This window comes from Rhinatrema bivittatum, chromosome 7, assembly GCF_901001135.1.
Source record: "Rhinatrema bivittatum chromosome 7, aRhiBiv1.1, whole genome shotgun sequence".
Lineage (NCBI taxonomy): Eukaryota > Metazoa > Chordata > Amphibia > Gymnophiona > Rhinatrematidae > Rhinatrema > Rhinatrema bivittatum.
The window spans coordinates 99,790,279-99,812,719 of NC_042621.1; the positions used below are offsets into that span (position 1 = coordinate 99,790,279).

A 22,441-nucleotide genomic window follows, 5' to 3' on the forward strand; every position below is an offset into this window, starting at 1 on the left:
CACCGTCTGGACTGATCCTAGTACGTACAGGGAAAAAGATATTATGATTCTGCTGCTATCTCAGTAACTGAAACACAAACTCCTTTACTACCAGGCGCATTGTAAAATACAAAACCTGAAAACAAACCACTCAGCACATGTGTAGGAAACCTTCCACACCACTGTAACACTAATTCCATAACTCAGCCAGCAATATCCCTACCTATGAAAAGGCAGCAGTGCCGCACCAATGCATGTCCTATTGAGAATGACAAAATGCAACAAATAAATTAATACAAATCCTTACCTACAAGTAAAATACCTCACCTCACTCACATATACAGATCAGACCTTCCCAAACACAGAATAAAAGACCACAAGTTAAAAATGTGGAGACAAAAACTGAAATGGAAACCTCAAAAAGCCACTCTGCTTGCAGTGCAAAACTGGAGAGCTAGAAACAGAAATAATATCCTCCTACACTAAGCAAAGTACAAAGAGAGAAGAAATGCACATTCCCCCTTGTCACTCTCCTTCATGTCTCCATCATCCTTCACTTTTCCCCAATTACTACCTTTCAGGCATCTGCTCACATCCCTGCCCAGCATTCCTGACCCCTCACATCCTCTTCCCTGTGCTCCCTCTCTACCCCCTCCCACTCCAGCTACCCCAACCCTCTGCTTCCCATTCCTTTCTGCTCAGCAGGCCCAATGTAAGAAGTCAACCAACATATCAAGCCTGGGCTGTTATGGAAGCAGCCATCTGCTGGCCCTGCAACACACCTCCCAGAACCTTGCGACACACCAGTGTATCCCGACAGACACACCTGTTGAGAACCACTAACCTAAGATTATATAACTCAGCAGTAGCAAGCACGTATTCTAGTTACACATTCCATAGGATTCTGTAGTGAAGAGATGACAATACACAAAAAAAATAAAATAAAAGTGGTCAGTTTGCACCTGCAGGCATAGCAAACTTAACAGGGCTGCATAGTAGTCGTGTGCAGAATCAAACTTCATTTATTAATTTCGTAGGTCGCAGTCAATCATTTGGTTCATTTCAAACAAAATCTTTATTTGTTCATTCATTTTCCATTATAGTCAATGGGGGAAGCAATTCAGCCTATTTTGGGCTCCCAAATTGAGATTTTCTAATCATTTCTAATGAAACTACTGGTAACATTATCAGAAAGGGGAAGGCCAGCCAACGCATCAAGATTATGTCAATGTGGCACCAAAAGTGGCATGAACAGCTCAAGGCACCACGAAGGGGGAACAAAAGTACCAAAAAAAGAGGGAGAAAACCCAAGGCAGTGACAGAGGATCAAAGTAACAAAAAGTAGCATGAAGCAAAGCATCAAGAGAGGTGCAAAGAACAACCCAAGGCTCCAAATGAGGGGCAAAGGGCACCTATCAAATTGGTAGAAATTTCTAGGCCAGGGTAAAGCTAAAGGAAATCCCTGGAGGAGGTCTGATATAGTTTTCATGTGGCATCATTAGGTTAAGGAACTGGCTGTTCAGGGTCTGAGTTGATCTTCACTGGAGGCGAAGATGCTAGTGGCACCAAAGGTAAAATTTCTTCTTACCAGATAATGTTCTGTCCTTGAGTCCTGCTAGACCAGAGCTTCCCAAACCTGTCCGGAGGACCACACAGCCAGTCAGGATATCCACAGTAAATATGTATGAGATAAATTTGCATATCACGGACACTCAGTATATGCAGATTTATCTCATGTACATCTATTCACTGTGGATATTCTAAAAACCCAACTGGCTATGGATCTCCCAAAATAGGTTTGGGAAGCCCTGTGCTAGACTAGACTAGTGTGGGCCCCACCTGGGAACACAGGGGCCACATGCAGAGATGCCTGAGGTAATCCATCTTTCTCGCTGCAGTATCCCCTAAGAGGGGATATAACCTTGAAGGTTTCAAAGAGGTAATCCCCTAAGAGGGGAAATAACCCTGAAACCTTCAAGGTTATATCCCCTCTTTGGGGGATTACCTCCGGCATCTCTGCTTGTGGCCTCTAAATTCCAAGTGGAGCTTGAACTGGTCTAACAAAACTCAAGAAAAGAAAATTACCAGGCAAGAACAAATTTTACCTCCCTTTTTCTCCTGCTAGACCAGTCCTTATACTTGAGAGTTACAAAAGCTACCCCTAGACTGAGTGGCGGAGAAGACAGAGCCGCTTTAAGGACCCCCCAAACCAACCTGAACATCCAGCAAATAATGCTTGGAAAACAAGTGCCAGGACGACCTGGTAGCAGCACCACAGATTTTGCCTAGAGATTGACAATTCTTCTGCCAGGGTGACCCCTGTGCCCTTGTAAACTGTGTGGGAAGTACCACCGGTGCTTGCCTACTGTTAGGTATTTAGGCTGAGGCAATTGCTTCCTTGATCCATCTAGCTAGCGTGGCTTTGGTGACTGCTCTCCCTTTTGTGGTCCACCGAACAATCAGTCAGATTTCCTGAAGGGGTTTGTTACCTTTAGGTATCTTAATAGAACACAGCACACATCCAGGAGGTGCAGACTTTTGTCCTTACCCCTATATTCCGTTCTTCTACAGGCTAGTAGCAACACTATCTGATTCAGGTAGAAGGGAGATACCAGCTTCTTAAGAAATAAAGGCACCAGTCAGAATTTGACGTGCATGAGGAAAAATTATTAAGTATGGATCTCTGCATAAGTTGGATTCTTGTTTTGTAATGTGCACTCTGCATAATCATAACATTAATCAAATTTAAACATAAATGCTAGATCCTCTATGGATGCTTGCTTCAAGGGTTCAAAAGTTGCTCCTATTAGAGGTCCAAAGACCAGGTTAAGGTCCCACTGAGAAACAATTGGTCTGAAGGATAGTCTCATCTGCTTCACCCCTTTTAAAAAGCGCACCACATTAGAATGTGTGGCTACCTTTGATTTGGCTCCTATAGCAGGATATGGTAGCCACTTGCACCTTCAGCAAACTGAGTGCTAGCCTTTGTCCAAACCTCCTGCAAGAAGTCTAGGATTCATAGGATGTCAGCATATAAGGAACTCTTATGTCCCTGGCAGGAAGCTTCAAATAACCTCCAAACGCAAATATAGGCTAATGACGTTGAACTCTTGCATGCTTTCAGCATGGTCGTCATGACTGTCTGGGAATAACTCCTGCCTCGCAGCCATGCTTGTGACCCAGTAAGACAAAACAGAGATGGGTCTTCCATTGGTAGTGGACCTTGCCACAGTAATCCCTGTTTTCTAGGGAATTGCAGAGGGGTCCCCAGTAGGAACCTTATTAGATCTGCATACCAAGGTTTTCTTGGCCAATCTGGGACCACCAGTAGCTCTTCTGAGGGGTGATCCTCTATCACCTTGCTGATCAAGGGCCAAGGCAGAAATACATACAGGAGCATGCCCTTTGGCCAAGGTTGAATCAGGGCATCTATCCCACTGAATCCTGGCTCTGTCAACCTGCTGAAGAACTTTCCTGCTTTGGCGTTCCCCTAGGTTGTCATTAAATCCATGATTGGATGTCACCACCAGAATCTAGGTGGCTTCCTGGCTGAGCTCTCATTCCCATGGGGCGAGCCTGTTCCTGCTGAAAAAGTCTGAACATTTTCTTTTTTTGCAATATGAGATGCTGATAGCAGAGACAGATTCTTTTCTGCCCAAGTGAGTATTCTCACTTCCTCTACAAACCTAGGACTGCGTGTATCCCCTTGCTTATTCACAAACTACAATACCATTGTCTGATGGGACTCAGATTGCCTTCCTTTTCATTACAAGGAAATAGCTGGTTCCCTTAATTCCAAAGTGTTTATTGGTCATAAGTCTTCCTCCTCTGACCAATTACCTTGGGCAAGTTGGCTCCTGTACAGATTTCATTTGGAATACTAGAAGTCCATAAATTATTAACCAAGTATACCCAGGGAATAGGCACTACTTATCACTGCACGATAGCAGCAAATGGTCCATTTATTGTTTGGAATTTTTGCGATCTGGTTTGGCCACTGTTGGAAACAGGATAATTGGCTTGATGGACCATCAGTCTGACCCAGTATTGCAATTTTTATGTTTATATAATTCTGGAAACCACACCAAAAGGCTATAAAACAAAATGCAGTCAAATCCATAGATTGGCTATTAAAAGCATATAGGGAGGAGGGTGGAAGATCCAAGATGGCGACATAGCTGTGATCCGTTGAGTGTCCAACTATACATTGCTCTTTAAAATTGAGATTTTTTTCTACATAATGCCGCATTCGGGCCAAAAAAGAAGGGCATGAGAGAGGAGTTTAATAGAAACCCCAACCGTGATACCGGTGGTCGGCCCAATGGGCGCCCATGTGGTAATTGGACTTACCCAACCGGGAAAGCACTTGCGGGAGGAGATCCAGGAAGGCAGCGATATCCTCCAAGATTCGATAACATCTCTATCCCCGGTTATGAGAGCGCCACCGGAAAACCCCGCAGTGTCGAGAGGGGGCATGCGGGGGAGTTCTCTGGCGTGAGATAATTATCTCATCATACCCGGAAGTATCGGAGAGGAAACAGATGAGACCGCATTGGAGTCCGAAGCGGTCGGCGAGCCCAGTGTGCTTGCAGCGGGAGGAGAGCAGCAGTTGAAGGCTGAATCAACTATGGGAAGCACCAAATAATTTTTACAAGTAAAGATAACTCTGATGTTGAGACCGGCAACCTTTTCTCTTGAAACTATATGGGAAACTCTTGTTTTGCTTAATGAAAATATCTCTTTACAATAGACACCGCTGGTAAAAAAAAAGTAGCTGAAAATAAGTCAAATATAAAGAGAATGCAAGTGGAAAACATAAGGAAAGATCATGTAATACAAGAAATACAAAGAACAGTTGGGAACATGAATGCCCAATACTTATCAGTAATTAAGGAAAATCAAAATCTGGGAAAAAAAAAGATGGAGAATCTGGAAAATCAATTGCGAGGAAAAAATTTAAGACTGATAAATTTTCCTAAAGTGCCACTGGTCTCGGCTAGAGACATGTGGGGCAGGTATGTGACAGAGATATTGATGATCACTCCAAACACACTTCCACCATTAACTAGAGCTTATTACATACCACCTATGAGATTAAAAAATATCGAGAAACAGGATTTTCAATCTTTTACACCTCTAAATGTATTGGAATTCCTAGAATCGTCAGATACTGAAATAGCTCGACCTTCTACTTTAATTATATCATTCTTGTTAGACACTGATAAAGATTTGGTAATGAAAAGATATTTTCGCAGCAAAGAACTGTTCCTACAGATGAAGGTACAAATATTTGCGGACGTTGCAAGAGACACCCAAAGAAGACAATGGCAATTTTTGATCATGAGACCCCAGTTATTACAAATGTATTTAATAATTTTATACCCCGAATTTTTCATGTGAACATATCAAACCGGTTTCCAGTAGCTAACAAATATTTTAAAATATTTGCATTTCCAAAAGAGAAAAGGAAGTAAATACATAGTTTCATAATATTAATAAAATAAAATATTAAACTAAACTAAATAAAATAGTAAACTAAATAATCATAACATATAAAGTGATAGAAAGGCAGTATAGTAAGAGTAGAGATAATAAATTAAAAAATATACATTACCTTGATATATAGTCAATAGATGAAATCATTAAGTTAGTAGCTCCTGGAAGGCTTGTTTGAACAGCCATGCTTTAATGCCTTTTTAAATAATTTAATGTCTGTTTCTAATCTTAAATCCTGTGGTATAGAATTCCATAGTTGGGGTCCAGCAATAGAAATAGTTCTAACATTATTCAGATGTGCAATCTTAGGGGAAGGAATTGGTAACATCCCTGTACCTGTTGATCTGGTAGTGCTTGAGGGGATATTTATTTATTTATTTTATTTTTTAGTTTTTATATACCGAGGTTCCTGTATAATATACATATCACCCCGGTTTACAAGGAAATAAAACTAACGCCTCGCAGGACGAATTACATTGAAACAAATAACCTTGAAACAAATAACAGGTAAAAAAGAGGGGCATAACGGGGGTTAGGAGAGGTTACATAGAATGACATGTAATAGGCATGTCCAATTTAACTGTGATAAAACTGCTCAGAAACCTATGTACAGGGGGGGGATATGGAAATAAAGTGATGAAGTTAACTATTCAATTTTATCATTGTAGAGCGTTTTATGAATTAGGGACAGGATTTTATGCTGAGCCCTGTATTTAACAGGCAGCCAGTGAAGATCCTTTAATACTGGGGAAATATAATCAGACCTTCCAGTTCCTGTCAAAAGTCTAGCTGCTGAGTTCTGCAGAAGTTGCAATGGTCTTGTAACATTTGCTGGTAGTCCTAAAAATAATGAATTGCAGTAGTCTAATTTCGACAAGACAAGTGCCTGTAATACTGTTCTAAAATCTTTTAGAAGAGGTTTTAATCTCTTAAGGACATTTAATTTAAAATAACCATCATTAATGGTTTTTTTAACGCAGGTTTTCATTGTGAATTCACAGTAAGAAAATCCTTCCAGGGAGATGGGGTAATTTTTAGCGGCTTCTTGAATTTCAAGTTCGTTTGCCTTACTTAATTTAGGAGAGATGTATAGAATTTCAGTTTTATTGTATTTAGGGAAAGATTCATTTGGGTTAATTCTTTAATGGCAGATTGATATATATCCCAGAGCTTAAGAGTTTGGTAGATAGAATTTTCGATAGGAATTAAAATCTGAACATTGACAGCATAGACAAAATGTGTTAGACCAAAGCCGGATAGAATTCTGCACAATGGAAGCATATAAATATTAAAAAGGGTTGCAGACAGAGAGGATCCCTGAGGTACTCCATATTGGAGATCAATTGGTTGAGATACATTTTCGAGAAATTTTACTTGAAGGTTCTATTTTTTTAGGTAGGAGTCAAAACATTTGAGTGAGGAGTTTTTGATGCCTATTTCGTTTAGTCTGTCTAGGAGGATATTATGGTTAACTGTATCAAATGCCGCTGAAATATCTAGCATGATCAGGAAGTAGGTTTGGCTGTTATCAGCTCCTCTGAAGATAATATCATGTAATGAGATTAATAGGGTCTCAGTACTGAAATATTTTCTAAATCCATGTTGTGCCGGATATAGGGTATTATGCTTTTCAAGATAATCTGTTAGCTGATTGTTAATAACTTTCTCAAGGATTTTTGAGATACAAGGTAGGTCTTAAGTTTGATAGATCATATGTATTGGGTTGTGGTTCTTTGTGATTGGTTTAACTATTGCAGCTTTTAATATGTGTGGGATATTTGCTTCAGTTATAGATAGGTTGATTATATCGGTAATAGGTCTGAAGACTATATTGGTGACAGTTTTTAATAATTTTATTGAGATATGGTCAACTGGTGAGCAGCTGGATTCATTTTTTTTTAATTATACCTTCAATTTCAAGAGATGAAATTGTATCAAAGGAGGTTATATGGTTTTTAGGGTTGCTTGGCAGTACAAGCTGGTTCAAATTATGTGGAGAAATTTTTTTAGTATAATCAAAGTCTTTTCCTTGAAATATTGTGCAATTTTATTACAATTAAAAGAATTGTTTGATGTGGGAGTTTCAATGGGATTGGTCAGATCTTTTACATATGAAAACAGTACTCTTGGATTATATTGAAATGTATTTATTTTGTCAGAATAAAATTCTCTCTTAGCTTTACTGGTGGATTCATTGTATTTATGTAATATAGATTTGAAGTTGGTTAATCTGTCTGAAGAAGGAGACGCTCTCCATTGTCTCTCTGCTTTTCTTAGTGTTGTTTTTAGTGTTCTTAGTTCATTGGTGTACCATGGAGTGTGGTGTTTCTTATTAACACAAAAGATATTTCTATTAAGCAGGCAGCAATTATCAGCTACTTTTTTTTGTCAGAGAGAACCATGAGTTAATTGCGTTATCACTGTTTGATAGATCTAAGACCTTTAAAGCTTTAGTGAAATGATCCGTTAGGGTATCTAACTGACAAGGTTTCCTGTATTCTATTTTGGCCTTGGTGGCTGGGGGAACTACTGTAGAGTTTTGGACATTAATATTACCGGTAATTAGTTTATGATCAGGCCACGGGATTGAATTAATAGTAAGGTTGAGAGTGGGGTCAATATAAGAATTGATGAATATCAAGTTTAAAGTGTGTCCTGCTTTGCGAGTTGATTGATTCACTATTTGCTGAAATCCTAGTGCTGACATTGAATTTAAGAAGGCCTCGCAGTTGTGAGATAATGGGTCTTTATCAACATGGGTGCTATGTTTAGATTAAAATTCCCTTGCAAATGTTGTATTAGATATAAAGAGGATAAATATATATTTTTTTTGTCCGTCACAGCTTTCGAAGTTTATATCAGATAGAATTTCTTTAGTTACCACTGAAGATAGGCCGGAAACTGCAACTCCTCAGTAAAGTTGTTAAAAGTTCTCTAAAGTGATTTAGCTATATTACTTTAAATTTTTCTATTATTAGAGCCTTCATATTGTGGACTTGTCTCAATGACCACGGAATTAATGTTGATATTGATTATATATTTCTTATGATTATGATATGCTGTATGGGTTGTTGTAAAACTCCTGGCTAATAAGTATTTGCATAAAAGTGCAATAAAAAAAAAAGCATATAGGGAAAGACTTATTTATTTTTTATTTGTAGCTTTTATATACTTTTATAAAAAACTTAAAGATCTAAACATGTTTATCCTAGAGGAAAGATCTAAACATGTTTATCCTAGAGGAAAGGCAAGATGAGACAGACATTTAATTACCTCCAAGACACCAATGTAGAAACAGGCAGGCTTCTTTCAACCGAAAGGAGGCTCTGAAACAAGGGATCATGGGTTGAGGATCATTAAAGGCTAGAGGATTTCAAAGGGCATGGGATAAACACTGTGGATCACTAAAGGCTAGAGGATGGGAAAGAATGAAAAAAAAAGCATGGGGGTAGTGGGCCTGGGGGGTAACCGGCATGGAGCAGCAGTTGCTACCCTTAAGCATAAACATGGAGAACCTGCACGGAGTGGTATTTACTGCCGTGGGAAGCTTGCTGGGCAGACTGGATGGACCATTTGGTCTTTTTCTGTCGTCTTTACTATGTTACTATGGGGGTGACTCAGGAGTAATCTAAGAAAATAGTTCTTTGCAGGAAGGGTGGTGGATACATGGAACAGCCTTCCAGTGACAGAGGTAGAGACAAGGACAATATATGAATTCAAGAAAGTATGAGATAAGCATAGGGGATCTCTGAGAGATTGACAGGGATTGTAAAGCTAAGCAGTTAGGGTGGAAGGGCAAACTATATTGGCTGTATGATCTTTCTGCAGTCACATTTTCTGTTTTTATAAATGTCATTCTGGATGGCCAGACAAACAACTGCTGGAATTCTCAAGGACTGAATTTGGGAACCACTGGAACAGAAGGCTCACATTTCATATTGCTTTACTAAATTTCTAGAGCCCATGTAGCATTTCACACTGCCAGGCAAAATATGGTTTGTATTAATTAAACTTGCAAACGTTAAATGATACTGGACTCCATAGTTAAGCTGTGTAGCATCACCACAACACCAGATTTACAAGGCAATATAGTATCAATGCTCACAAAGCAACAGAAAAACAAAGCCTGTTTGAGAGCATTTTATTGCTGGGTTCGGAAGATAAGTGCTAGGGTGGCGTGTCATGAGCAGCAGATTCTTTTATATGCCTATTGATATCTTTAGCATTCTCATTAACGTTTGCCAATGTTTTACTAAGGCTGCTATTGAAAGTTTTGCAGATGCGCACACTACCCAGAACTGGAAGGAGTAGTTCTGGAATGCCTTTATCTATCCACACCTGACTTTCACCAAGCCACCTCTCCCTAATGTTAAAAGAAAACAAATACTGGTCTGATGGAAAGGATAACATCCTCAGAACCTCACGACTACAGAATACTGAGTTCCATTCTGGAACCATTGCTGTAAAAGTAGAGGCAATCTACAGAAAGTCTACCAAAATATAGGTGGACATTCAAATACCTCAAAGATATAAATCAGGCACTAGAAGCAAACATTTTTCAGAGGAAAGAATGCAGTAGAACATAGTCAACATGAGGCTCCAGGCAGGCAGACTCAGAAACATCTGAAAATATTTTTTCATGGAAAGGGTGGTGGATGTATGGCATGAACTCTTGCTATAGGTAATGGAGACAAAACTGACAATCTTTTTTTTTTTAATTCATAGAGGCAAGGAGGTGAGGAAAATGTCTGAGATGGCTGAGTTCTATAGCATACTATAAAATTAAAGAACCCAAATCTAAGGAGGTATTCCACTAACTGAAATAACAACTACCAGGATCAAATATGAGAAAGAAACCTATAGCATTACACCAAGACAGACTACATGGGCTTAAATAGTTCTTATGTATTGTCCTTCTCTGTGATTTTGGAAGAAACAGAGTTAGAAGGTATGGTATTGCAAACAAACAATTTTTCATTCACCAACGTTCAGGACAAACAAAACAAAAAAAAATCAAGCCTTCGATGAAAGACATCAAGATACAACACCCAACATTAGACCTTCTCAGGATAGGCCCCACCCTCTGGAATTCTCTCCTGAAGCATCTTCTTCAGATATAGGATTCAGGAAGCACATGAAAGCCTAGCCTAGACTTCAAAGACAAACTCTTAACACTCCAAGACTCTGAGAAACTGGGAAACAGAGTCAGTGAGTGAGCGTTGCCTTCACCTATGAAGTCCATAGCTAGCTAGCAGAGGAAGGAAAAAGGTTTAAGGATTTCCCAGGGGGAAAAGCTCCACTAAACCTGTCTTTGCTTTTCATTTTCTCCCCAGGCTAATAGGTACGATGGCTCTGGATCTCAAATTCTCCTGGGCTAGGTCCAACAGCCCTCAGGAAAGCCAAGGTGACTTTTTTCCCCACAGGTAATCATCAATAGAGAGGGTGAGGTCGTGAACCTTCTTACACAAGGTCCCAGACAGAGTAACGGTTGGTCTCTCGCAGAGGCGAGGTAAGTGCTGAGGGCTGCCCTTCCTCAGATGCCCCCATCTAGCCTGGTTGGGGCAAATTCAAGAGTGACCAGAGGCGCTCTGCGGAGTCCCTTCACAGAGGCAGTTGCCTGGTGGTTGAAGAAGCAGGCTGTGGACTGGCAAGGCCAAGGTTCAGATCCGGCAGGTCACTTTGCCCTTCACTGCCTTGGGTATAAACTTATTTGGGGGGGGGGGGGGCATTTACTAGAATGTGTTAGGGCTTTAAAACACAGAATGTTTTCAATTATGTCATAAATCCAAACTTGCTGCACAGTATTTTCCCATAGTAAAATAACCTTTTATGGACTGATCCTAGTAGGGGAGTGAGTATCAGAAGCCCCCCACCCCGGTCCTGTTTGAGGGGGTGGGGGCTGTTTAAAGGCTAAAAGCAATCAGCTTAGGAATTTCTCTCTCTCTTCCTTGGAAGTAAGCCATGTCATGAGTTTCATCAGGCATTAGTCGCCATTGTCATTATGGACTCCCTGGTACTGATGTACTTAAGTCACAGATTGCAGGGAGTCTCTTTTCTGGGTGGCAGAACACCAATAAGGGGAATTCCCTGTCCCCCAGGGTAGGCCTATGAACAAATTGGTGCTCAAATGCCTTCTGGAGCCCTCAAGGATAGCAAGAAGGTTTAGTTGGAACTCCAGATACCTGAGAGGCAAGGAGGGATAAAGCTTAGTAAGACTGGGAGGGAAACTAGTTTCTCCTTTTAAGCAGACATTAGTATAGGGCCAAGGTGAAGTCCTATGCTCATGATCTCAAATACTAACTAGTTTTCCTGAGCTTCAGCAAGGAGCAGTTCTCACAGCTGTCCCTCCTGCAAAATGCACCCTTGGTATTTGCTCAGGTAATGTGCCGTCATAAGGGTTTGGGGTTAACCTCATTAAGTCTAGGACAAGCAAGTTCTTAGGTAAAAAGGGAAAACGGGAGGGAGCCATACTGCTGCCAACCATCATGGACACTTGAGTGCTGAGCTCTCTAGCCCCGACTATTGAAACAATCGCCTTACTCTGTTCTAAGTGTGTTTTTTGGGATGGTGGCTAAAAGGAAACAAGCGGACGTGAAACAGTTTTCCCTTTAGTAAGCATGCCACGGAGCTTCTCGGGGAGGACAGCGAGCAGGCCGCGAAGGCCTCAGAAGGAAGAACCGTAAGAGCAGCCCACCTTTGCTTCCTGCGACTGGTGGCTCCGCATATTTACAGGACACAAGATGAGCTTTGAGAATGGTTTCTTGAACTGCGTTTGGATATGCGCCAACACAAGTCTGAATTGCTGGCTTCCATAGCCAAGGTACGGAAAGATCTTGCTGTGCTTGGAACTTGGGTTAACGAGCTAGATGCCAGAGTCGATAATCATGGTGATGCACTTAATGCTGTAACAAAACAACAGAAGCTGTTCAATGTTGAGATCAAGACTCTTACTAATAAAATTGAGGACTTGGAGAACCGTTCGAGGAGGTGTAATGAGGATCCGGGGAGTCCTTGAAATGAGTATGCCGACACTGGTTACATCGCTTCAAAGATTTGCACCTTTATTCTTACTGAAGGTCAAGCCGTCGATATGGCACAAGACAACCCTGTGCAGACTATTAAAATTGAACGGGCTCACCGGGATCTTGGCCCTCGGCTCAATAAGCGCCCCCCTGCATAGTTTTGTGCAAAAATCGCTCATCTATGAAGTGGCGAAAAAGAAACATGAGTGGCTCTAAGAGGGGCACGCCTTAACCATCTTTAATGATCTAGCGCCACCCACCCTCCACAAGCGCTATGAATTGCATGATGCAACAGATCGCTTACAAGACCTAATTTCCAAGATTTACAGTCTTCTTAATGTGCAACCTCATAAGACTTTCCGGTATATACAAGCCTGGGATACAGATATGGGGAACCCTTTAAGTGTGAAATACGAGAGTCCAATCTTCTTGCATACTGCTAAATGTTCTATATCTGCTAGTTTGCAGGAGCATTCTTACAAGATGTTGTATCACTGGTATTTATCACCCATTAAACTACATTGTATTTTCCAATTGTGTCAGATAAGTGCTGGAGAAATTGTGGTGATTGTGGCACTTATTTTCACACTAGCGGTACCCGGCCACGTGTTGCAGTGGCAGAGTCAGGTTCTTTTCCCTCCCTCCCCCCCCCCCTTCCTCATTTACCTCAGTCACTCATCTTCCTCCCCCTTGGTCACTCACCCCCCCCCTTCCCTCCCCTGTCCCCACTCCAACTCTCTCCCCTCATACTCACCTCTCCCCTGACACTCACCTCCCCCCTCATTCTCCCTCCCCTCACTGTCACCTCCCCCTGCCTACTGCCTACCCTTCAGATCAGAAAACTTTTGTCTATTTCTGTGGGAACCCCAAACCCCCCAAAAAAAAAACAAACCCCAATCCCAACCCTTTAAATCAAATAATAACCCCCCCCACCCTCCTGCCCGCCCCCCCCCCCCCCCAAGACCTGGGAAATTAAAATTGTTGGTGCTACATGTGGTCTGTCCCTGGGCATCTGTGTGCGTTATGTAGTCAAACAGGGGAGTGCCTAACCAAATTTGCACTCCCAAATTTGTTTTGTGATCTGGGGAGGGCTTTTTTGGTGCGTTCCCAAGATCGTGCAAGTTTAGTGTATGTATTTGTGTGTGAACCTCCCCCTTCCCCCAAAAAACAACCCTATGAAAAACGTTCTCAAACTAACCATCCCACACTCTCCTGCCCCCCTCCCCCAGCCCTGCGAAAAACAGTAGCCCACCCCCTGCCCCCCCCCCCAAGAGTTGCCAAATGAAACCTGCCCCCCCCTCGTGACCCCTCCCCAAGAAGTTCACAATAAATTCATTACCACCCCCCACCCTCCAGACCCCCCCCCCCCCCCAAGACCTGATAAAAATGTCAGTCAGTGGAGCGGGCGTTCAGGAGCGGTCTGGGAGTGATGTATTGGCGTTGGTCCGTCGGCCGCGAGCACTGAAACAGGTTCAGACGGCCCTTTGCCCTTACTATGTCAGTGGGGTGGAGCAATGGCAGGGGTAGGTCCTCTGACATAGTAAGGGCAAAGGGCCGCCGGCTGCCAGTCCTGAAAATCACGCCGAGGGGCCCTCGCCCTTACTATGTCACATGGGCTACTGCCGCCATTGGTGTCCCCGAGTGGCATAGGAAGGGAAAGGGCCATCGGCGACATATTGATTGCTGGCAGCCGACGGCTGTAGTGCAGGATGTGTGTCCCGGACCGGTCCTGGCCCCCCGCTGGAACCTCCCGGACTTCTGTCAAGTTTTATGTGTGTTGTGAGGGCCTGGGAAGTAAATAAATTTGGCATGTGTGTGGGGGGTGTGAGGAGGGTGGTTTTGTGTGTGTTGGGAGGCTGTGGGAAGTAAATCAATTTGGCATGTGTGTGGGGGGTGTGAGGAGGGTGGTGGGTGTATTTTATCTGTAAAGGAAATAGCTATCTTCCGGCGAAAAAAGTGCACGAATGTGTTAAAATGGAAGTGAAAAGTGGACCTGGACTGGCGAAATGATTAGTGTAGCGTGTGTTTGTGTAAGGTGTAACAGATGGCGCTTACATCCAGCAGATGTCGCTGTTTTCTCGAAAAAATCTTTAAGCCTATTTTACCTGTCACAGGTGTGACATATCTGTAATGTAAGTACAGAAGAACCTTCCTGTATGCGAAATGAAGGTTGTGTCCAAATTTTAAAGCAATCGGTTCAGTGGTTTCTGAGATTAGCGATTTTGTCCAAACTATTTAACATTTTTATTTATATAGATACGGTGGCAATGTGAGGTGGTTACCTTATTTTGAAGGCAAATATCGGATTAAGTACATAAGAACAAAAGAAATTGCCACGCTGGGTCAGACCAAGGGTCCATCAAGCCCAGCATCCTGTTTCCAACAGAGGCCAATCCAGGCCATAAGAACATGGCAATTACCCAAACACCAAGAAGATCCCATGCTACTGATGCAATTAATAGCAGTGGCTATTCCCTAAGAATAATTGATTAATAGCCATTAATGGACTTCTCCTCCAAGAACTTATCCAAACCTTTTTTGAACCCAGCTACACTAACTGCACTAACCACATCCTCTGGCAACAAATTCCAGAGCTTTATTGTGCGTTGAGTGAAAAAGATTGGACATCCCAACTCTTGGGAGAGGCAGAGGTTTTTAATCCTTGTTTCATTTTGCTTAATTTACCAGTTTCTGGTCTTAAGCACTCTCAACGTCTTTGCCTCCGAGTGTTTATTGCAGCACGTTGTGAATTGGCTAGATTTTGGAAACAAGTGCATGTCCCTTCAGTTCAGATGGTTATCCAATGCCTGTATAGTCATTATAGCTTAGCTTATTTAACTGCTTTAAAATATGATCGATTATCTTCTTTTGAAGTGACCTGGGGTCCATTTATAACCTGGTATAAGACCCAGAGTTTAGCTGCTTAATAAGCTTTGTCCTTCCCTAGTTTTCATCTTTAACACGGTATGCACAATGCTGACCTTTGGGGAGGTGTTATCTGTAATGGTATGGTTGAGATTATTATACACTAGTACCAATTGTACAGTTCATTTTCTTTATCAGGGATGGGATGCCGTTCTCTTTAACATAATTGGTTTTTCTGCCCTTTTCTCTTCTTATGTTCTTTAACATGTGTTGATTTGCTTTTTCAATGTTTGGGGGGTGGGACTGTGGGAGGGGGGTTCTGGGGGAAAATGGATGTATCACTGTTAAGCTTCTTGATGTATATGGTTTTGGAGGGGTTTTTTTATGTCATCCAATAAAAGTTTTCAATTCTAAAAAAAAAAAAAAAAAAGGAAAAACGAGAAAACGGGAACCAGGGGGTTCAAATGTCCTGGGAAGACCATAACTGGCATCTAGCCTTCGGAGAATGGAGCAGCCAGAAGCTTGCATAGTCCCTGGACTTAGTCCAGGAGGTACATGAATGGATGCATTTTTTCTACATAGCCAAATTATTCTTCCCCAGAAGATCCATGACTTCTCGGTTAAGAGAAGCAGATTATACCATTACAGATAGCCATCCCCAAAGGTCAGCATGGTGCATAGTCAATGACAGGTGTCATAGCCGCTGGTGGTACGAAGGCAGACTACACAGCAAAGCTGAGAGCTCAGAGCCTCTGTGAGGTCAGGCTGTGACAGGTATATTTCCTGTTGAGTCCAGGCTCTCGATGGAGGCCTTCCACTAAAGGAGATTGGAAGAAAGGCATGATGCACAAATTACAAGGGCAGGCTCAATCTGGTTTGCTGAAAAAGACATAGAAACAAATGCTTCCTCACTGCCCCCAAGATTACCATTCTTCTGGAGGTCAGGCCTCCTCAACTCGGAGGTGAATTTGCTTAGGAGGGGATCAGTGATCACCCTCTTTTTCAGATGTTGTAGGGTAGCTTCTGGGAAACAGTGGTGGAAATTTGCCTCCATGGTGCCTTAGAAATTTTAAATGAAAAGGAATCAGGGTGCCCAACGTGAGCCCTTTGTTTAAATATTGGCTTCTCGTAAATCAAGAGATATATAGGTTGACAAACAGAGAAATGAGCAAAACGAACGGCGAGTAAGTCGTTGGCCATACAGAAAACAGCAAAGCTAATTGGAAGCGTGAAGTAGGAATTCTTGCTCCTGTGCTAGTAGCCAGGGAGTGAACGTTGGTGATGGTATCAGGTTTTCGTTATAATGGGGATTTAGAAACCAAAACTAACAATTATCTTGGATGTTTTTAGCTTTGACATAGGGTACCAAGGCAGCACTGGACGCTTATATAGAGAAGGGGCTCAATGATGAGCTTTTGGTCTCTGCCTCTATCTGCTGGTTGGAGGATAATCCCATTTGGTCTATCTGGACTACAGGAAATCCAATTAGCAAGTAAGAACCTAATTGAACCATTCTGTTTGCTTTTTTGACCACCACCGGACACTGAACTGAGGATTTAAAAGTATTGTCCACTATGATGCCCAGATCCTTTTCCTGAGCGGTAACTCCTAATATGGAACCTTAACATCATGTAACTATAGACAGGTTCTTTTCAATATTTTCAGAAATGACAGTATAAAAGGATTGTCAAAAAAGGTTCATCTTTTTGCAGAATATGTCAAAATCTGCAACAAAGTAGACAGCCAAGAAGGTGTGGAATACATGAGAAGGGATCTTAAGTCTGGTGGCTCAGATTTAAGGCTAAAAAAATACAGAGTCATGCACTTGGGCTGCAAAACCCTAGGAGCAGTAGAGAATAGTGGTGAAATTCTTCTCAGCTTAAAAGAGTGAGATCTGGAAGTGTTTATATCTGATTATCTTGATATGGCCCAACAGGTGGATAAGAAGGCAGCAAAAGCCAGAAAGATGCTTGGGTGCACAGGGAGAGGAATGGTCAACAGAAAAAAAGGAGTTGATATTGACTATGTATAAGTTCTTGGTGAGACTTCATTTGGCATACTGTGTAGAATTCTGGGGACTGCATCTTCGAAAGGATATAAAGTGTATGGCATTGATCCAGAGGATAGCTACTAAAATGGTCTGTGGTTTTCGTTCTAAAGATTATGGGGGATAGACTTAAAGATCTAAAACACATACAGAGGCAAGGCGAGATAGGGAGATGATAGAAACATTCAAGTATCTCAAAGATTTCCATGCCCAGAAGGTGAGCCTTTTTCAATGGAAAGGAGACTCTAGAATGAGGGGTCTTGAGAGGAAGGTGAAAGGGGGGTAAGATTCAAGAGTAACCTTAGGAAATATTTCTTTACAGGAGGGGGGGTGGATGCATGGAACAGCCTCCCCGTGGAAGTTTTGGAAACAAAAACAGTATCTAAATTCAAGAAAGCATGGGATAAATAAAGAGGATCTCTAAGGAAGTGCTGAGAATTATAATGCTAAATTAATTGAACGGATGGGCAGACTTGATGGGCCATATGGTCTTTTTTTGCTAGCATGTTTCTATACTGGATAGACAAACAACAACATATATAGCCTAGAGCAGGGATGCTCAAACTAGTCCTCGGCCAGCCAGTTGGGTTTTCAGGATATCCCTAATGAATATGAACATAAGAACATGCCATGCTGGGTCAGACCAAGGGTCCATCAAGCCCAGCATCCTGTTTCCAACAGAGGCCAATCCAGGCTACAAGTACCTGGCAAGTACCCAAACACTAAGAAGATCCCATGCTACTGATGCCAGATAAATATTTTCATACATAGGAGGTAGTGAATTCAAATAAATCTTTATGCATATTCATTAGATATATCCTGAAAACCCAACTGGCTGGAGAGGCCCCCAAGGACTGGTTTGAGTACCCCTGCCCCAGAGCAGGGGAGGGCAACTGTGGGCCCCTCAAGAGCAAACAAACAAACCTGGTTTTCAAGACACCCATAATGATTATGCATGAGATATTTGGAGGCAATAAAATCTCATGCTTATTCATTGTGGATATTCTAAAAACCAAACCGGTTTGTGGTTCTTGAGGACCAGAAGTGGCCTCTCCCTGCCCAAGAGAAAACAGAGGATAGCATAGACATAATGGAAGCATTTAAATACCTCCCAAGGTTTCCATACACAGAAAGCAGGCCTCTATCAGTGAAAAGCTGGCTCTAGAATGAGGGGTCATGTGAAAAGGGGCAACTCAAGAGTAATCTAAGTAAATGTTTAGTTGCAGAGAGGGTAGGAATTGCATGGTACAACCTCCTAGTGGAGGTGGTGAGGAGCAGGGCACTATCTGACTTCAAGCAAGCATAAAGGATCTCTAAGGAAGTAAGTAGTAGGGATTATAAAGCTTGAGTAGCTGGTGTGGATGGACAGACTAGACAGAAAAAGACCATATGACCTATTGTCATATTGACACTCACTGTACTAATCCTAATTATGCCCCTCCCCCCCTTTCAACTGGGCATATACCTCCACAACTGACTCCAAATGGCTCACTCAGCTAATTGATTAAGTATTTATTGCATGCACATCACTGTTGTATATATTTGTTACTGTTCCTAAATGTACATCCCTGCCTTTAATTTACTCCAGACAGCTCACTGAGCCATTTCTACATACTTATGTGCTGATTCTCAATACCTCCTTACCTTTAAATTACCTCAAACAGCTACTGCAAGTTACTGTATCCCCATTTAACTATTTAGAATACTGTACTATCACTAATTTACCTTGTACATCATGTCATCTGCCAAAATTTTAAAACCTAATTGGAATTAATCCAAAGAAAAAAAAGCACAGACTAACAATACTGCAGGCCATGGAGTAGTTGGGTTGATACCAGCTGGCTACAACTCTCCAGAAAGTTAGTATTAGCATGTTAATGGTGGCGAGCTACCAGTAGGTCCAGTGGATCCTGAGGAGTAAGGGGGGGGGGGGGGGAAGAGAAGAAGGGCACAGTATATTTAGACAACACACTCACTAACTTTAGTAGCTATTTGGATTATTGGAAAACTGGATGATAGCGCATAGTGCAGGAGAGGGAGGTTAGGTTGCAAGTTGGATTAAATACTGGATCGTGTATGCTCATCTACCCAGGATGGTAAATAAGTAATGGGATAATGTGCACAGAGCAACAGTCACAACCCTTAAACAGCAATAGGATGTATCCTTCTGCAGGACCTTTATTCAAGCTTAACTATTAGAGAAGGACAAAAAGAAATAAAAAACATGGCTTGTTTTCAACGATATACTAAATCAATCTTTATGAATTACACATCTTCACATATTTATGCCTACATGCTAACTAAACAGGAACAGACGTATTCCTATCCATTTCTCTGGTTACGGAGACAGCATAAGAATATATGCGCACCAACGGGATACACAGGTAATAAAATCATCACACAAATCCCCTCCAGAACCTAGGTCTTGGTATTATGAATATACTCAAGGCATAACTGCATAGCCGACTGACAAGTATCATACACATTCTTGAGCGCTCGCTGGGCGCCAGGGGTCGAAGCCCTGGTGATAGATACAGTGCAGAAAGAATATAACCATGGCTCACCCTCCAGGGTCTCGCACTGCACCAAATTTAGGTAATCCGCCTGGCTCAGAATCCCGGCCTTGAAGCCCCGGACCAGCCCCTCCAGGTAGCCGCTGTCCACATTGAAGTAAAGCTCCGGGAAAGACGACATGGTGATGGCGGGCGAGGCGTCAGAGCTCTCCGTGAACCTGTGGCAACGAACCCTGCTAGCCAGTGAGGCGCTGACAGACCCTGTTTGAAGGCAGCGGGGGGAACACGACGCTAGGGCAAGAGGAGAATCCGGGGTCCTGCCACTCCCAGCTCGGCCTGCCCTTTCCTGCCGTGCACTAGAAACCGGCCTCCTCCTCCTCCTCCTCCTCAGCTGGCGGCGGAACCGGCGGACAGCGACGTGGAGTCACGTGAGCCATCTGGCGCCACTCAGGTGATCACGGAGGCGCGAGAAGTTACCACGTGACTAGGTCCGACGTCCCAATCGGCCATCTTTAATAGGGGAGGAAATAAGTGCGAAGGCACGCCTGAAATCTCCTTGCCCACACTGCACGTTTCTAAGCCAGTAAGGCTTAAAATAACACTTTCCAGTGTCGAACTGTGGAATCAGGCGTACGTAACAGGGAGGCCTTTAGGACCTCAATTACAAAGGAGGTTCAGACAAATAAAATGACGCGATAAAATACGGGATCACAGTGCTAGCTTACTTGGCATCTTGGATAGTACTGACATTGCATGGCTTCCTGCCGTTAGTAAAAAAAATAAAAATGCTTCTGGTGTGACACGTTAGTTTAAGTGTATCCTGAGTTGGTAATTAAGAATTGGAACATGCTTCTTTGATCCAGATACAAAAAGTGTGAAAATGTTTGTCACAGTCAGAACTGTGGAGGCACTTTGCGTGAAAGCTGGACGATAGAGATAGACGGAGAAAGGCTTCTCTCGCTAAATGATGACTGTTCGAAGAAAAACATTCTGACGCGCAGAAGCGAGATAGTGTATGAGAAGGTCGAAAGAAAATTGAGGGGAAAGCCAGAAATACAGAAGGCCTTCTGGGACCGATGTAATATAGGGGTAGATTTTAAAAGGTGCGCGCACATCCAAATGCACACGCTTCCCTGCGCGTGCCCATGGACGTGCCAATTTTATAACGTGCGCCAGATTTTATCATCTGCACGCACATGTGCAGGCGGCGTGCATAGGAGGGCCTAATTTTATAAAAGTATGTGCAGTGACGAGATTGGGCCTCTCCCAGTCCGCTCCAATTAAGGAGCGGACTGGGAGAGAACTTTCCAGCCCACCTAACTGACCTTCCTCCCTCTACCTCCTCCCCACCCCCTATCCCTGTCCTAGCTAACCCCCAATTTTTTCTTTTACTCTCTTCAGGTGCAGTAGCAACTTGCATACGCCGGCACACTGCCGGCACACGCTTCCCTGGCACAGCAGCAAATTGCCACTGTACCGGCCACCCCCAGACCGCCCCTTTCTCTGGGCCTGGCACATTTGCGCGTAACGGGTTACGTGCGTGGCCAGGTCCCTTTGAAATTGCACTCAGCCACGGACGTAACCCCCATTTTTTACGCGCCTGGCCGATTTAAAATTCGGCCTATAGTGCGCTTAGCGTACCGCATAGCTTGACGCACTAGAATAACTCCCGATGCAATAATGAGATTAATTCGTCCAAACCAGCATGATGCTAATAGCGCTCATCACATATAAAGGCCATGTACATGAGACTATTAGTTATTACCCCCATGCAAAAAATGACCATGCATCCAATGCGAACGTTTTAAGCCGTAAAAATGAATGCCAGCCCCGGAGCTGGTGATAAGTGCCCCAAGCCGCCACAAAAAAGCAGAAAATACTGCTTTTCTGTGGTTCCTCCTACTTAGTATTGCTGCTATACTAAGGAACCACAGAAAGCAGCATCAGGAAAAAAAATGCCTTGACAGTGGTCAGGCAAGGAACATGGATGCTCAATTTATGAGCGTTCGTTTTCCTAACCCGTGTCTGTGCGCAGGTTAGGAAAACGGACGCTTGTAAATTGAGTGTCTTTTTCTAACCTGTGCACAACCACCTTTTCTGGGCGCCCAATTACAAGGACATGCTAGGGACGCACAATTGATCCCTAGCGCGTCCTTTTTAGCATGGCACCTCATTTACATACTGAATCGTGCACCCAGGAAAGGTGGATGAGCGCCCGTTTTCTACGCGCTTGTATTGCATTGGCCCCTCTGTATTTGATATCTGTGTGACAAAGTTTGAGGCCTATTTTCAGAAGATTGTGTTATGTTGTGGGAGGCATATAAAGTAGTGATAAAGACTGATAAAATCTGTCAAGTTCTTCACCCAAAAACATACTGCGTCGAAATCCTCATACAGTTCTGCACAAGGCTTGAACAGTTATCTTCAGACAGCTTGACTGCATGCAAACTACTTGATTTTCCTATCCCACTCTTTTATAGCCTTTATTATACTGGTAATCTATTATTCTTAGACTGCAG

The 22,441-nt window shown here is 42.7% G+C and overlaps 1 protein-coding gene across 1 annotated transcript in view; it reads right to left on the reverse strand.

Moving 5' to 3' along the window:
• ATP6V0D1 (ATPase H+ transporting V0 subunit d1) overlaps positions 1-20,385 on the reverse strand; it is a 101,717-nt gene extending 81,332 nt beyond the window's left edge. Inside the window, exon 1 of the mRNA XM_029608802.1 lies at positions 19,974-20,385. Within this exon, the coding sequence (XP_029464662.1) occupies positions 19,974-20,103 (130 nt within the window). The 5' untranslated portion in view covers positions 20,104-20,385. The remainder of the gene's footprint in view (positions 1-19,973) is intronic.
• Positions 20,386-22,441: the final 2,056 nt, after the last annotated feature.